General features: G+C 39.8%; 1 protein-coding gene across 4 annotated transcripts in view; it reads left to right on the top strand.

Moving 5' to 3' along the window:
• The window catches only part of Lama1_0 (laminin subunit alpha-1), a 174,600-nt gene that overhangs the window by 151,754 nt on the left and 5,107 nt on the right, over window positions 1–17,739 (top strand). For all 4 annotated transcript variants that reach the window (XM_011183784.3, XM_029040055.2, XM_029040054.2 and 1 more), the window contains 10 exons: window positions 10,801–12,160; window positions 12,343–12,598; window positions 12,662–13,058; window positions 13,120–14,149; window positions 14,385–14,581; window positions 14,645–15,105; window positions 15,169–15,927; window positions 15,993–16,275; window positions 16,351–16,501; window positions 16,569–17,220. In XM_011183784.3, coding sequence (XP_011182086.2) covers window positions 10,801–12,160; window positions 12,343–12,598; window positions 12,662–13,058; window positions 13,120–14,149; window positions 14,385–14,581; window positions 14,645–15,105; window positions 15,169–15,927; window positions 15,993–16,275; window positions 16,351–16,501; window positions 16,569–17,220 — 5,546 coding nt within the window. The remainder of the gene's footprint in view (window positions 1–10,800; window positions 12,161–12,342; window positions 12,599–12,661; window positions 13,059–13,119; window positions 14,150–14,384; window positions 14,582–14,644; window positions 15,106–15,168; window positions 15,928–15,992; window positions 16,276–16,350; window positions 16,502–16,568; window positions 17,221–17,739) is intronic.

The raw sequence follows: 17,739 nt of genomic DNA, 5'->3' as shown, positions 1-17,739 counted from the left end.
TTTAGGAAGTGTGTTGTTGGCGCGCCCACCAACCGCCAGCCAACCATTCATTGCTCTGACTTAATACCTGACTACTTGGCATTACGACGCGTACGCGACTTCTGCCTGCCTTTATTTATATACATTTTGATCGAAGTGTACAACATGGGTCATAACATTTTCTTACGAGCCATTAAAGGCCGCCAGGAAAATGTGCGCGAGTGTGAGCAGGAGACGCTAGAAGTCTTCTAGTATAATTTTATATATTACTTTATTAATTGGAAGCGTGGTAGAGAAGTATTTCATCTTATGCGCCGTGCACAAATTCCTCCGTATATGATATGTGATGGCTTCTAGTTGTCAAGGCACATCTAGGTATCTAAAATGGTGCGACGTGTCGAAAATAATTACATATTTTTTTTGATATATGATGCCCAGGCTTTGTCTTAACGAATGAATGCTTAAGATGGAACCCCCACCATTTCTTCTATGACTTCCCAATTTGTCTCAGGCAGCCTCCGATCGCATTACTGAAGTAAGATGATCGTTTCGATACTGATGTCAGATCGATTATCGATCGAGATTTGGATACAATGAAGATCTAGTTACTATTAGCACTAGTCTTAAACTAGAAACATTACTTCAGAAATTTACAAAATCTTTAAAGAAAATGTCTATTTTGAATACTTCTGCTCCGTTTGCCCACACCTTCCATTAGAAAAATCCAACATACGGTAAAATATAATTTTTCTAACCTCAAACTACTCATTTGCAATTACAACGTTGCAATATCAGTCACGCCCCTGTCGCCTGTTGCATGTCGCCACAAATCAGACGATTTATTGGCCTATGACGCCTATACATACATACACACATACAGATAAGTACGAGTATTTACAACAAAAATGAAAATAAAAACAAATATCTGCGCCTAATAAAGCAATAGCCAATCACGGCTAACAACCTGGAAGTAACAAAATAATAACTCAATTACATTATGCAATTTTCCAAAGCAATCAAGTCTTGTATCTTAATTAAAATATAAAATTGAAATGCCATTGAAGACTGCCAATTTGACGGAGCGATTGACAGCAGGCGAGTTCAGCGTCTAAGCGCCACTAAAATGATGAGAAATATGTACTCGTATATGGTAGCTGAATGCATACAATATCAAAAGAAGCTTTTGAATTTGAAAATAATTCAACTACAAAATTTTTATTTTTTTTCTGTTGGAATTCGTGGTTAACAAACCGCTTATCATTGCCAAAAAAACAAAAATAAATAAAAAATCTCAAAACACGGATTTTGATTCCTCTTGATTGGCGCTTTGAACGCCTAAACAATTTTGGGTCGCGCTTAACACAACTACGCCTGCTGTTGTATTCGATTCGATATTTGTAAATGAAATCTTTACAGAACCCACGGTAAATTTGACTTAACAAGTTGGCGCGTTTTTTTATAGTTAGTTGAAAAAATTGCTGCCTAAATTTTGACTTTTTTCTTTAAAGTTGCTGAAACTGATTGTTGTTATATTGTAAGAGTTCAAAATGTTACCGAAATGTTTTGAGGAAGTATTTTGTGGGTTATGGCTAATCGCTCTATACTTCTAAATTAACAGTCACTTCTTCATTTACGAACTCGAGGTAGTGGAACTATTCGCTATTCGTATACCATTCTAACTAATTTTAGTGGCAGGAGAGGAGAATCGATACAGCCTTTGAACTCATAATCCCCATTTGGATATTTCTCTGATAAGAAATGATAAATTTCCTGGAGAGCATGTTCTAGTTTTTTTTAATTCCATAAAGGCGTATAATAGGTTCTCTGTTTTGTTAAACAGGGTGCCGTTTCTTGCGTTACTACAGTGTACTGTCATTACTTTTTTGTAAAATCTTCTTGCTGTAAACACGCTGTTCTTCCAGAAAAAGCTTCAGTAACCGTTATGTGGAAACAAAAAAATACTTTTTGCTGCCCCATTTACGCAATTTTCTCCCATTCAGCCATCAAAGCTGGTTTAATAGTCTATTTGGGTGTTACATGTATTATGCGAATCCTCTTTTACAACAAGTTCTAAAAATGTTCTGTAGGGTTTCTTCTTCTTGACTGGCGTAGACACCGCTTACGCGGTTATAGCCGAGTCCACAACAGCGCGCCACGCATCTCTCCTTTTGGCAGTTTGGCGCCAATTGGTAATACCAAGTGAAGACAGGTCCTTCTCCACCTGGTCCTTCTATCGAAATGGAGTTCTCCCTCTTCCTCGGCTTCAACCACTGGGTACTGCATCGAACACCTTCAGAGCTGGAGCACTTTCGTCCATTCGAACAACACGACCTAGCCAGCGTAGCCGCTGTCTTTTTATTCGCTGGACTGTGTCAACGTCGTCGAATAACACATACAGCTCATCATTCCATCGTCTACGGTATTCGCCGTTGCCAATGTTTAAGGAACCATAAATCTTCCGCAAAACCTTTCTCTCGAAAACTCCTAGTGCCGTCTCATCGGATGTTGACATCGTCCACGCTTCTACACCATAAAGTAGGACGGGAATGATGAAGGACTTGTAGAGTTTAGTTTTTGTTCGTCGAGAGAGGACTTTACTTTTCATTTGCCTACTCAGTCCATAGTAGCACCTGTTGGCAAGAGTGATTCTGCATTGGATTTCAAGGCTAACATTATTATCGGTGTTGATGCTGGTGCCCAGGTATACGAAATTATCTACAACTTCAAAGTTATGACTGTCAACAGTGAAGTGGGAGCCACGTTCACCACCAGACCCATACGCTTCGCTTTCCTATCCAGGCGGGAAAAAAGCAGAGCTAACAGCACGGGTGTTATATCCATTGATATCGATATCATCGGCTTACGCCAGCAGCTGTACACTCTTATAAAAAATTGTATCTTCTCTGTTTAGCTCTGCGGCTCGAACTAAGTTTTCCATTATCAGGTTAAAGAAGTCACACGATAGCGAGTCACCTTTTTTGTAGGATTTATAACCGGAAATAGGGGAGGCGTATGTAGTTGCTTAGTATTGTATAAGAGCCATTCTGTAACGAGATATGAGATGTGTTAGGATTGTTATCTTGTTGAAATAAAAAGTTTTTCCACTCTAACCCTAGCTGGGATGAACTCTGTTCGCGGTTTTCTTTCAAAATTTTTAAACAAAGGTGCTGTCCATTGTAGAATCAATAAATACAAGTCTTCCAACTCCTGTTGTGGTCATACACCCCCACACCATCACGTTTCCACGTCCATGTTTAACAGTTGGAGTATATTTAAGGCTTCTTTGGGTTTCCTCCATACTCTCTGAGCTCCGTCCAAACCAAAAATATTGAATGTTTGAGGAAGTAATGAATGATTTCAACTTTTCCTGATCTGTAAGCATTTGTGAATTGGGTTTGAGGATTTATTTAAGTAAACCTAAAGTAGATAAATTGTAGAAGAAATTAACAATATTTTTAATCAATCATTGTCTGAGTTTAAATTTAATGTCAACAACAAATTTTTTACCAAATAAATCTAAAACTAATGATAAATTAAGCAATCCAAATAGCACTGCTATCAATTACTCATTACCAAAAGTAATTGGTTATCCATATGTGCACTACACACATAACGGTATTTTGAAATGACTTGCTAATGTGTTTTTGAAAATGAAAATGTCCAGTCATCTGTGTGTCGACCAACTTTTATTTTGGGCAGGCAATGTGGCAGCAAGCGAGTCGGTAGCCGCCCCCGGTGCTGATACGCCCACATTATTTAATTCGCAATTTTAGCTAACTATACATAGGTAGACATACACATCTATATTACCAGCAGAAATATATATTTTTTAATTTGCTAAGCGAAACGTGTTCATTTCAAAAAACAAACCAAAACTAATAGCCACTCCGTTCGGGGCAGTCACCTAAGCGCAGGCAAAAATAGCGAAAATTGATGTTAGCAAAAAAACCGGCAACAAAAATTGCCAATAAACAAACCCACGCTTCCTTAAAATAAAGCCAATTACAAATGAACGCATGTACAACCAGAGTTGTATGTGTGTGTGTCTGTGTAAATTAAAAAAATCACATTATAAATGACAACACATATGTGGAAAATTCGAAAAAAAACACTAACCGATCCGAAGACATACTCGTAGAGCCGCTGAATAGCGATAACAACAAACAACTTTGAGCCAACAAATTGCATATTGAAATTGCTCAACAAGCAATAAGCAAAATATTGCGGAAAATATGACAACACACAAATAAAACGACGCAAATCAAAGAATATCGTAGCGAGTTGATCGAACTCGACTTGGTGCGCAGGCGTATTGTAGTTCCGCTGCCACTGAAAGCAATTACGTTGCGCTAAAGTGGTTGGCGAAGATTATTTTTTTTAATAAATAATTGAAAATCTAACCATCCAACAAAGAAAAGTACCGCCATTGAAATAAACACGACTCTTCTATCGGTAGCTAATGCTGTTCTAGTACTAGCTTCTAGTATAAATACTCGTACAACAGCTGGCAATATCTTCCTTTTTAATATCAGAGGGAGTGGGGGATTTCTAAACTTCAGAAATAACCACCCACTATCAAACCATGATTATAAAGATCTCAAAACCTGCCTAGCGTTAGCAAAGTCTTCACTTAGCAACATCTTCAGCTTGAGATCGCTCACTATGACTTCGTTTAAGAGCCTATGATTATATAGAATCTTAAGAAAAATAGCGCAGGTCAACTAAATGAAGTTCTGGAAACTGAAATAGGCAACTATAAAGTCTTCAAGCAGTCGGTGATTGAAAAGATTACTCCTTTCCAACGTTTTATATAGGAGCATCGCTAAGAACTTTTGAACGGAAGTATCTCAGACTGGAACTGAAATACAATTGAACTTCCTAACTAAAATCACCGTAATCCACAAAAAAAACTTTTCTGTTAGAGAGACTTCCGAGTTACGAAAGGAAATTTGTGCGAAATTTCTCCATCTATTGCCAATTCAATAGTTCGAGTAATAGAAGTTCGAGTTTTGAAAGTTCAACAGTAATTATATACATTAAGGGGTTATATACAGTTAAGAGGTCGAAAAAAGGAATTTTTCAAGAATTTTTTCTAAGCAAACTATTTGGTTTATTGATTTGAAACTTGGCAGGTATATTTTGACAACCTTAAACTATATTCACATTTTTAATATAAAATAATTATCGGGAACGTTGATATTGCCAATTTTGCAGAGTTCCACAAAAAAAAGCATCTTGCGGTGAGCACGATATCTCTGGACTGGGTCATCTAAAATGCAAAAACCAAATAAATTTCATTAATATAATAAATAATCTAGGGATTGATCTAAGGAATTAGCAAAAAAAAAAATTTTTGGACAAAATGGCGGCTACTCAAACAAAAGGTTCGATTTTCGACCAAAATTTAATTGTTTTCTCTTCTTTAATTGTTTATAAAAATAAGAAATTTTCATCGGATGGAGAAATCCTTCTATTAATTACTAAAATATATAGTTAAAAAGCTTGTGTAAAAATTTCAGACCGGTCGGTTCAGCCGTTTCTGAGAAATCTTGCTCACCGACTTTGAAAACACCGTTTCGAGAAAAACGAGTTTCACTAATGTGTCCATAACTTCGAAAATATTCGTCGAAATTTTGTGTGTGTATACTCAGATATATATATATTTAGAAAACGAAAAAAAAAACGATTTTTTTTTTAAATCCTAACTGTTATATACATACTAAAAAGGTTCAACCAGCCACTTCCTTTGCATTGAACGAGCCGTCTTGATTAACCAATATAATAAATATTGCCGCCATAGTAGTCCAGAAGGAGAGATGCGTGGCGCGCTGTTTTGGACTCGGCTATAACCGCGTAAGCGGTGTCTACGCCAGTCAAGAAGAAGAAGAAGTAGTCTGTCTACACGTACTTGAAGCTTTCATACACTGTCTGCACAAAATACACACCATTCACAACTCATTCATAAAAATATTAAAACTAGCGAATGAAAAAAAACAACAACAATAACAACTATATTTAAACACTTATAACGGGGAGCCACTTAAGCGAATGCAATTGAAACGATTGATTGAACAACTGAATGACAACACGCGAAACTATGAAAATGCCTTAGGGTAAACGGCTGCACAGCGAGGACATGTGTGGACGCCAATGCAAACATAGTAAATATAATAAAGACTATAAAAATGTAAATTAAAGTGATTACCGGCAATGCGCATGCGCGTCTTACATGCACACAGTTGAGTGCAAATGTATGGAGCCACAAGTCAGTTATTCAACGTAGAATCACTCAATGAAGCCCACATGGAAATGGCATTGCTTGCAACATAAAATTGGCGACACACAAATGCACGTCTCACTTGTTCCTCCCACCTATCCACACACGCTGCAGAAAAAAAAAAACAAAAACCATTAATGACTACGGCGACTAATATACATACATATGTACGCTTGTGATACTCACGAGTCAAACTCCTTTTAACCATTACTGGTTGCTGCCGCCCAAACACGTGATTTTCATGAATGAAATCTTCAAACTCACACTCAAATCTGCATACTTGCTGCAAATACTACATAAATACATCCTCAATCAGACACTAACTCGTGTACTCGCAAGCCGCCCAACCATTGAACCATTCACAATTTGCGATTGTCAGTTTCCTCGGCGGCTGTTTGCAGAGGCGTCCGGAAAAAGCGCTAGCCTCAACTGAGTTAGCGCTTGTGTTGCTGTAATTCCCATATGCAAACATATGCACATATGTACTATCTACTAGTGTAAGCGCCCCGTCACCAGCGTGTAAATGTGGGCGTAGGCCAACCAACGCCAACTTGCGACCCACATTATTCAAGCTGAAAACCATTACAGTTTTTGAATGTTTCTTGCTGAAATTTGTATGCCATTTTGCATACATACATATAGACTTACAAGTGTGACTTAAAAATATTTGCATTTAAATATTTTTTTTTGCGCAAACAGTTTGTTTACTTGCACATCTCGTTTTTAAATCGTTACACAGGCGCACAGACTCTTTATATCCACCTTAACTGACCTGCTCACGAGTTGCTTAACAATTAAGTTTCCAATATTCATTTATATGCCAATACATATACATATAAGTATTATACTTATGGACACAAATATATTCTGAAGTAAAATTGAACAGCTTCTAAAAATAGTAAAAACACAAATAGGAGTATATATAAAATATGTACATAAATATATTTTAAACATTTTTCCCTAAAAAAATATATTTTGATTTTGAGGACCTGTAAAATAAGTTCTAAGTGCCCTGAAAATTCATCACAGCCATTACATATGATATATGTAGTTAAAAATCCTAACCTTTACCTTTCCTAGACCTTTCAACACTCTTTAAGATACAAATAAATATATTGTAACATCTGCTTAGAAGCATATTTCATTTTTCGAAGGAGACTCACCTGATGACAGAAGTGAAATATTTTATAACACAATTTTGTAATATTTTATTATACATTTTCCCTACTGCGGTAGATCCTCGATACACAAAATCCAAAATTTGAGTATCTTCAGCACAATTTAGATATTGAGCTCATATTTGTATATAAAACGTAGGTACTAAGATTTGGAACCCACAGGGGCGAACGCAGTTTTAACATTTTTAAATAATAGAATTTAATTCTACATAGTCATTTGAAAAATTTTAATTTGTTGTTTTCAAAGCAATCTTTCTGCCGACGATGTATGAATATGTAAAATAAATGAATACATTAGTCTCCTAACAGCATTGCCGTTTTAATACCATTGTATCTTTTTGGTACTTTTTTTCTAAATTTTGTGATTTGATACTTTTTTGTTCACAAACGGCCTATTTTGATACTTTTCTACTGATAGAATTTAATTTTTTGAAACTATGAAAATGTTAAACTAAAAACAAACCTATTGTATCTGGATAGTATTAAAAAGTTGTGGGAATGTAGGCCAATTAAAAAACCCAGAAAAATATAAACTGTACAGAGACATTTTTTTAATTTGCTTCAAAGTAATGAGTTTGCCTTATAACTCTGTGGCGGCTGAACTGGATTTTTTTAGATTTAAGGGGAATTGTGAGTCGAAAATGGACTTCTTTTGAAAATTAGTTCTGAACTGAAAAGTCACCAATAAGGTTTCTATAATTTTTTTTAGAGTTTATTGTTAATCATAACACAGAAAAACTAAAAACTCATTTATATGACTTTCAGTTTTCGTTCCATGAGCTAACTGTTGTGAAATAAATTTAAATTAAAAAAAAATTATGCTATTTGCAAAAAAATACTTGAGTGCCTTAACTAAAATGTCTATATTTTTAATAAAAACAACCAGAAAAAACTGGTCTGAATTAGATACACAACTTTACTTATTATTTGTTTTTCAAATGAAAATTTTCAAAACAGTGCATCGTTTTTTAAAGATTGGAGCAACAATCCCTATATCTGTCGCTTCAAGTGAACGCTCGTTTTCCTTACTTCGCAGGCTTAAAACATATTTAAGAAATAAACCTGGAGAAGCACGCCTGAACGGAATGGTTCTCTTGAATATCCATAGAGATATAGACGTGACGGAGGAAGAGATTTTAAATGTTATGGCCCAAAATAAATGAAGATTAGACTTAAATTTGTGAATAAAATAATGAAACATTGTCTTTTTACCTAAACCCCCCCCCCAAATTTTTTTCCTGCGTGCGCCACTGGGAACCCATAAAATATTACCTACTGGAAAAATATTTCGATGATCCTTTCGTGAGAGAGAATAGACTTCTAAACGGGTTAAAAGACCACGGTAATTACTATTAGACTCTTTATGTGGGATATTCCAATAATAATACATAACTCAAACTCTACTCTAAACATTTTTTAAAAATTCTTCACACATTGTTCCGAAAAAATTGTTTTGCCATCTCGATTGTATTTAAACTAGTAGAGAAACTATAGGGATTTCTTTACAAAAACAGAAATGCGTGACAAGGCTCAGGAAAATGCTTAACATAGCCATAATATCCAAATTATGACCGACTTCAATGAATCAAGTATTTAAACATTAGAAAAAATGTTCATAGTCCGATTCAAAATTAAATCACTACTTAATCCTACTGCTGAGATACTCATCATGTAATGTTAAAACAATCCGTCCAGGGAACTGAGAATTGGGGAACTCAATTACTAGAAAAAACTGTATATATCTAATGTCATATATGGAAAGATTTGTATGTATGTTTGTAATGAATAAACTCGAAAACTACTATGTCGATTTCAAAAATTCTTCAACCATTGGAAAGCTACATTCACCATGAGTAACATAGGCTATATTTATTGCTCGAATCTTAACCTTTTGGAAATAGTTCCCAGTTAAGGTTATCAAAAAGATTCCGTGATGGAGTAATCTGATGGAGTGTAATCTGAAACTGAAAATCGCTTTCAAGTCTGCTACATATTTACAAAAAGTTTCCAGTGACTTTTGGTTCTCAACAGTTTTTCACTAATCTGTAAAAAACTAGCATTCGAACAAATGGAATGGACTTTACTCTTACATCATGTAAGTTTTGCAATCGCAAATACTTTATTTCCACTTTGAACTGGCATGCGTGTCCAAATCTTGTAATTGGCTCTTCGCTTAATTGTCGTGCTACGGCCTGCAGCAATTTTGACAGCAGCTTCGTTTAAGCCCAAACAGTAAAATTATTATTATTTAAATATTTTTGTTTTTTGCACTTTGCTCATGTAGAGCCTACGGTCATGTCGCGACGCATGTCTAAAGCTCAAAACATTTTGTCAACTCTCAAAAAAAAACTCTTAAAAATCGACGTACCACTTGTTTTATTGCTTTTGGCGTCTGGCAGAAATTGACATTTCATTTTTTATATCATTACTGAGAAAACTGCACACATACATACATACAAAGGGGCCTACCTACTTGTTACTTGTCTGCGTAGAATTGTAAGTATGTCTCAGCGGCTCATCACCGCCGTTGCTGCCGCTGACGCCACGATCGAGTCAGTCAGTCGTCGGTCTGTCCTGGTTGTAAGTCTGGCTTTCAATTTGTCGCTATTCTTATTGAAGGCTAAGCGTTGTCTCCACTACTCCGCTGTGTAATAAGACATACATACTTACAAAAGTGAAGTATGCAAATAAACCGACCAGTTTTTGGAGTAGTACGCCGCATGCCCCCACTTTAGCTGGAGCTTCTTCCCTTGGTCTTATTGGCATTGTGCTCATTGTGTGCTAGCAACCTCGTTACTTGAGAACTTGTAACGGCTGTTGTTTGTAAACGAAATAGTGATCTTGCCAGCGGCACTATTTGTGGGCTTTGTTACAACCCTTTTTCTTGTCTTTTTGGCTTGTAATGAACTCTGTGCCGTGCCCACTTGTTTGGTGGGTTTTTAGGAAAAAGTTGATTCTTATCAGCGAAGAAACAAATTTAAAACGTGATTGCAAACATCGTGGTGCTTCCTCAAAGCTACACAGTCATATTTTGTTATTACTCCTTAAGCAAACTAGAGTTTTATGAAACTGGCTTTAAAAGCCTTTAACACAGTGCGTCGTGTCGTCCATCTCTTCAACTATAAAATTTAAATTGTAAATATCTACGCTTTCATGCAACGTACTCATTTCCGCATTTTTACCGTCATAAATCTTCCGATGCCTTATTTCTTCCACCCGCACTCTCAACGCGACTATTTCTCACACTACTATATTCATTCATCTCCAGTCCAAGTCGAGCCATTCATTAATGCTCACTTCTTGTAAACACACAAAATCTTTTACTCATTTTTATTTACTGTTTTTGTTTTTTTTTTATCTTTGCAGAGTGTCAGTGCAGCCCGATCGGCGCCATCGCCGCCTCATGTGACAAGCGTACCGGTCAATGTGCCTGTCTGGCCAACGTTACCGGCCGGCGCTGCGACAAATGCAAATCAGGTCATTGGAACCTCACGCAAGGCGTCGGCTGTCATGACTGTCGCTGCGATCCGGCCGGTTCGCGCAGCCACGAATGCAACCCGTGGACGGGCCAATGTGATTGTAAGATCGGTGTAGGCGGTCAACATTGCAACGAGTGTACGGACGGTTTTTACGGCTTCTCCACCGATGGCTGTCAACGTTGTACGCAGTGTGCGGGCGAAGGACAAGTTTGTGATCCGTTGAATGGTCGTTGCATCTGTCCGCCGAACAGTCGTGGGTTGGGTTGTGCGCAATGTGTGGCCGGTACTTGGGGTTGGCAGCCGCGTCTCGGTTGTCGCAATTGTGCCTGCGATCGTATCGGTTCGATTGGGCAGCTGTGTGAGTCGCTGAACGGACAGTGCCAGTGTCGTGAGGGTTATGCGGGCCGTCAGTGTGACACGTGTGCGATTGGTTACTTCGGTTATCCGGAGTGCAGACGTTGCAATTGCAATGTGGATGGTTCGTTTGTGCATGCAGATGGCTCGATCACTTGCGATGCGAACGGCCAGTGTCCGTGTAAAGCGCTAGTTGTCGGTCTCAAGTGTGACACGTGCATGAAGTCAACCTTTGGTCTGTCGGCGCTCAATCCGGAAGGCTGTACGCGTTGCTTCTGCTTTGGTCGTTCGAGTGAGTGTGTGCAGAGCGAATGGTCGTGGGGACATATACGCATGGCAGAGGCACGCAATCTGAGCGTGCAGTACATACGTCCACAATATGTTACGAATACCGAATATGAGTATATTGTTGTTGTGCAGATGGCGGGCGCAAAGAGCTATCGGGAAGATGCCGAAATACACCTGCTCAACGATCTGAATTTGATACCGCGCTCCACGGGCAATGTGTCAATCGGTGCATACACGAACTTCTTTCATCCACTCTACTTCCAACTGCCACCACAATTTTATGGTGATCGCACCAGCAGCTATGGCGGTTACTTGTACTTTACGCTACTGATCGAAGGCGCAAATCGTCCACTGGAACGCAATGTGCTCTCACGTTTCCCCCTAGTGCAGATACATTCGCACAAGAAGTTGGTGCTCGACTATTACGAATACGAGAACTACGAGTACGCGCTCAATGTGACCTACAAAGTGCCACTACACGAATCCGAATGGAAGTATCATCACAACAGTCAAACGGTGGATCGTGCCACTTTGATGGCAGCGCTGCAAAATGTCAGGCATATCTTTGTGCGGGCCTCAGCCTTCGCGGACTTCACTGAAGTAGTGTAAGTATAACAGTAAAATAATATTTTCGCGGTGGAATTTATTACAAAAGATCTGATGGTCTCAATGATATCCAAATATTGCTACTATTAGTAACAACTTTGGTACAATTGCTATTTATAGTGGAAACTATATATTATTCCAAATATGAAACTATCTACAAGTTTGCCTATAATTCTTTTAGACTCAGCAACGTTCATATGGACTCAGCCATCTATGTTTACGGTTCCACGAATATGATAGCCAAAGGTGTGGAGCATTGCAAGTGCCCGAAGCGCTATGATGGACTCTCGTGTCAAGATCCCGGCAAAGGTTTTTATCGTTATCGCAATGTCACCGAAATTGAGACAGTCTTCATAGAGGATCTCGTCGGACGCGTTGTGCCCTGTCATTGCAACGGACGTAGCAATGAATGTGAACGCGAGACCGGCGTTTGTTTGGTAAGTGCAATATCTAACTGTACTCTTCAGCTGCAAGCTTATTTATTCTTACATAACTTTTAGAATTGTCGCGACAACACAGGCGGTAGCCACTGTGAACAATGTGCTGATGGCTATTATGGCGATCCGAATTCGCCATATGGCTGTCAGTCGTGTCCCTGCCCGGAGACTAGTCGTAACTTCGCCAAAGGCTGCAATGTCTGGCAGGGTGAGGTTAGTTGCGTGTGTAAACCTGGCTACACCGGCAAGCTGTGTAATCAATGTCGTACTGGCTATTTCGGCAATCCACTGGCTTATCCGAACAGCACCTGTCAGCCGTGCGACTGCAATCTGGATGGCTCTACAAGCGACGACTGTGACAGTCAAACTGGGCAGTGTCAATGTCGGCCGGGTGTAACTGGTCTTAAGTGCGACAAATGCATTGCGGAACGCAACCATCTGGAGGACCGCGGCTGTCGAAGTAAGTTACATGGGGGGAAATAGTTTCTACGGTTTTTGATATTGATGATTCTAAATTTCAGTTTGCGACAACTGCACGCTGCTGTTGCTGGACTACATCGAGCTGATCAGCAATAAGTTGCGCCGCGGCCTGCACAATATGGATTTGACGGGCATACCGGCACCATATCTGAAAGTAGAGGACTACGAGGGCGACTACAATACACTACAAATTCACTACGAAGACTACACGAATGCGCGCAAGTTGTTGGGCAGCTATGATGCCAACGAATTGCTGAAGATCGATTCACATGCCGAGAATAATAAATTTCAGTCACGCAAAGCGCTGGCCATAGCGAGCAAACGTAAAGAAGGAACCGGCCAGCTACGCAACGATGTGACCACTCTATACGTGGATATAGGCGCACTCCGTTCCGATATCTTGGAATATATTTTCACGCTTAACAATTACGGCAAGAGTGAACAACATATGAGCCTACCGATGGCTTTGGATCAAGCTCGCTTCTATTTGGACTCCATACGACAGCACGAAGAAACGGTGAAGAATATACGAAACTCCACGCAATGCGCTTGGCATTTCTATTACCACTTCGGCAACGCCTCGGATGCGGCATTCGATCAGAAGGCGCGTGTCGAAATGTTTTGGCGCGATTTGAATCAAAGCAATTTCCGCATATCCGATATGCGTCTACACGCCGATCGTACGGTGGAAATGCAAAGTGAGATCGATGACACATTGGAGCATGTAGTGAATTTGCGCAATCATGTTATGGAAGATTATAATAAAATCAATGAGTTGGGCACTGATGTCACAGGTTATCTGAACAAGAGCTTAATACCACGCACAAATCTGTTAATCGAAGAGAATTGGGTACAACAAGAACAACTGACAGGTGTGACCGATTCGATTGATAGACTCTATGAACAATTGAATATTTCCATGGATGATAGCGAGGGCATACAGCGAGAGGTGCGCAAGCATTGGCTGCCTAAAGCTCAAAAGCATGCTGATAGATTGATGGAGCGTTCAAATGAGTACGCCAGGCAATTTCAACCCACGAGAAATGGTGCAAAAATCGCGATTTTGGCGAGGTAAGTGATATGAGAAGAATGGTGTTTTATAAAATGTAAAAGTTATACAATTCAGAAGTGCTTGTGGTAATATTTTTGCATAAACTCTATAGACCACTTAATATTATTATTTATGAGATACATTTATGTGTATATTTCAAGATAGTCAAGCCATTGTTATTCAATTCAGCAACAATTCTAAGTTCAAACTATCACTCTATAACAATCTTTCCTCTTTTTTACATTCTGCAACCAGTTCTGCGCATAAGAATATTTCCGATGCCATTGACGCCGCGAGACGCGCCTCCATTGAAGCCAAAGAACGTGTTTGGGAAGCGCAAAGTAGACTCTATCCTGACGATGATAGCTCTGTGATTGAACGCGCCGAGGTATCCTTAAACAAATCGAGAAAACTGCAGAAAGAAGCGCTAGCCGAGATGGAACGCACAAATGGTGAGTACGGATAACACAATTTGCAAGCTTTTGCTTAAACTATAAAAATTTTACACCACGTAGCGCTCAAGCAAAAGCTCAAAATGAACGAAGACAAAGTGAACAGCATCAAAGCCACGATCTATGAGGCAGGCACTCGCACCAACAATGTCTCGGCGCATTTACATGCCGCAGCTAATAATTCAGCGCGTAGATTGGCTTTAGAGAGTATGGACATCGCGAAGAATATTAGCGACGAAATGCGTCACGAACTGCAGAAAGCCAGACGAATGCACGAGGAAATTCTAAAACTGCGTGAAAAGTTCGCAATTTTAGAACCCGATTGGGAAATAAAGCTCGGTCGTGCGGAGGAGAATATATCGCTCACAAAGACCAATATACGTTTGGCCAACATTTCGTTGTCTTATGTGGAAGAACAAGCACAGAAGGAAAAGGCGAAATTCGATGAATGGAACAATACAATGTCGAGTCAGGTGCAGGAATTGCGCGACAAAATCGCCAAAGCGCGGCACGCAGCAGAAGGCGTAAGTTCTGATACTAAAGCAGAAATCAAATACTTGCTAACTCATATTTTTTTTACTTTACAGATTAAAATCTCACTGGAGTCACTGAATCCGAAATGCTCACGCACATATCTACCCACCTTATATGGACTCTCCACTTCGAACACAATTAAGATTTCATTTGCGTTGCCAAATCGCAATGGCAATTCGCCGCTGTTGCACATACAAGGCAGCGACGGACGTTACATCGCACTCGAACTCTACAAGCGGCATGTGCGTCTGATTTGGAATCTTGGCGGCACAACTACCATCATTACACATCCGTTGGAAGTACAAACGCGTGATCCCAAGTATGACGATGCCTGGTATCACGTGGAGGCGAATCGCACGCTGAACATCGGCAGTCTGTTGGTAAGACGCATGAATAACTATGGCGCACTGGTGCCCGGCCAAGCCGTGAGTGGTAATACCGATGCTGGATACACGCGCTTCTTCCAAACGCCCACCGAACGTATACATCTCGGCGGTTATCCGAGCGATATGTCACAGAAGGAAATGCAACAAAGCGCTGGTCTCAATGTGGTCGTGCACAATGTAGAAGTGGATAATCGGCCTTTGGGCATATGGAACTTTATCACTAGTGAGGGACGTTGTGGTGGCGCAATTATTGGCGCACAGGAATCCACATCCACCTCGATAGCACGCCACTTCAATGGGTTAGGTTATGCAGAGGTGAAGAAGTCACGTTCGAGATCGTATCGTATGAATTTGTTCGCGCTACAAATGACCTTCAAGACACTGGATGAGAATGCGCTACTCTTCCTGGCGGTTGATGATAAGAATGTAAGTAGTTTGAGTCACCAGGGTCGATTTATTTAACTCATTTTGATTTTTTAATTTGTTTTCAGAACCGCTCCGTGTCGGTGACGCTCAGTCGTGGACGCATTATGTTCCGCATTGATTACGGCGATGAGGCGAAATTGGAAATAAACACAACCAACAAATACAACACGGGTAGATGGGTTAAGATTGAGGCGGCGCGTGAGTTCGTACCCAAGCGCGGTACTGAAAATGGCATCTTACGCGTGGACAATGAACGCGCCATCACTGGTTCGCCCACGGTGCCCATTAAGAGTCACATGTTGCCCGACTTGTCGAAGCCGGTATACTATTTGGGTGGTGTGCCGCCAGGTGAGTAGAAAGTTGAAATTTTTTTTTCCGAAATTATGAATGAAAATGAATGTATGCCCTAACTCTCTTACTAAGGCTTCAAATCTGGAACATCCAAGGCGCCTGGTGCGGACAATCCCTTCTTGGGCTGTATGAAGGACGTGCAAGTCAACAGAGAAACTTACGATCCATTGGAGAGCGCAACACACTTCGGCGTCGAGCCGTCTTGCAAAGAGATTATAACAAAGTAAGTAAAATATTTACTAAATAATGATTGCAACATCTAAAACATACATTCACTTTTCTTCCCACAGAGCCGGCTTTACAGGCCAAGGTTACATAGAGCTACCCTCTCAGTCACTACGCAAGCGCGCAAACACCGGTTTCGTCTTCCGCACCTTACAATCCGATTGTCTGCTACTACTCTCCGCCTATCCACCCGAAGTTGCTGAAGACTACGATGACAAAGATATCAAGGGCAACTATTCGATCAGCTTAATCGATGGTCATCTGCAAGTGTGGATAAACTCCGGACGCAGTCTATTGAAAATCATATCGAACAACACGCTTAACGATGGCGAATTCCATGTGGTGAATTTAATTAAAACTGGTCGCAAATTCGAACTGATGGTCGATGATGAATTGCAAGACACAAAGAGTTTAACCGGCGCACCCACACTTGTCAGCATGCCACGTGACGCTGGCGGTCTATATATAGGCGGTGCGCCACCTTATGAGGAGTTCACACCGCTTGCGCCGACCTTTATCAAATTAGAGGGCGCCATACGTGATGTGGTCTTCAATAATCATACGGTCAACTTGAATCAGGCAATAGCCTTCTCGAACGTGCAAATCGGTCGCAATGGACCAGCAATGGGCACTGTGAATGGACTGATCGATGTATTGCTTAAGACTGAGCCGATGATTGGCAAGAGCTTTACCGCATCGCCTGAAGGATGTTTGAGGGTGAGTGGTGTTGATTTTTATTCTGTAGTTGGTGGAAAATGCATTTAAGAATGTAGTTGAGGAAATTATATATTTTTGCTATAAATATTGGGTATTTTGTACATAATTGTGGTAATTTAATAACACCAACCCGTTTTAGTCATTTTTATTAATTTAAAGATATTTTTAAATTAATATTTATTACTTTAAAACCTAGTCCCTCTAACTAAAATATTTCAAGCTCCCAAACCCAATTTTTAATGCCGCCTATCACTAATCTTCTTTAATCTTCCTTTTCGATTAAGAAAACTCCCCTTTGACCGCAACAAAAAAACTTAGTTCTTTACATATTTCACCTTTTGGATAACGAAACCTCCAACCTACCCTCTTTAGAACCATATTTTATTGTCCGCAATCTTAGCAGAACTCACGCTACCGAATCTTTAAATATTCCACCCTTTACATTTCACTATCACTCCTAGTAAAGCGTAAAGGACTTCCAATCGGTCGAGTTTTCCATTTACTTATTTTATAGCTCAT

The sequence above is a fragment of the Zeugodacus cucurbitae genome, chromosome 3 (genome assembly GCF_028554725.1).
Source record: "Zeugodacus cucurbitae isolate PBARC_wt_2022May chromosome 3, idZeuCucr1.2, whole genome shotgun sequence".
In the NCBI taxonomy this organism is placed as follows: Eukaryota; Metazoa; Arthropoda; class Insecta; order Diptera; family Tephritidae; genus Zeugodacus; species Zeugodacus cucurbitae.
This window is presented reverse-complemented; position numbering and strand designations above follow the sequence as displayed.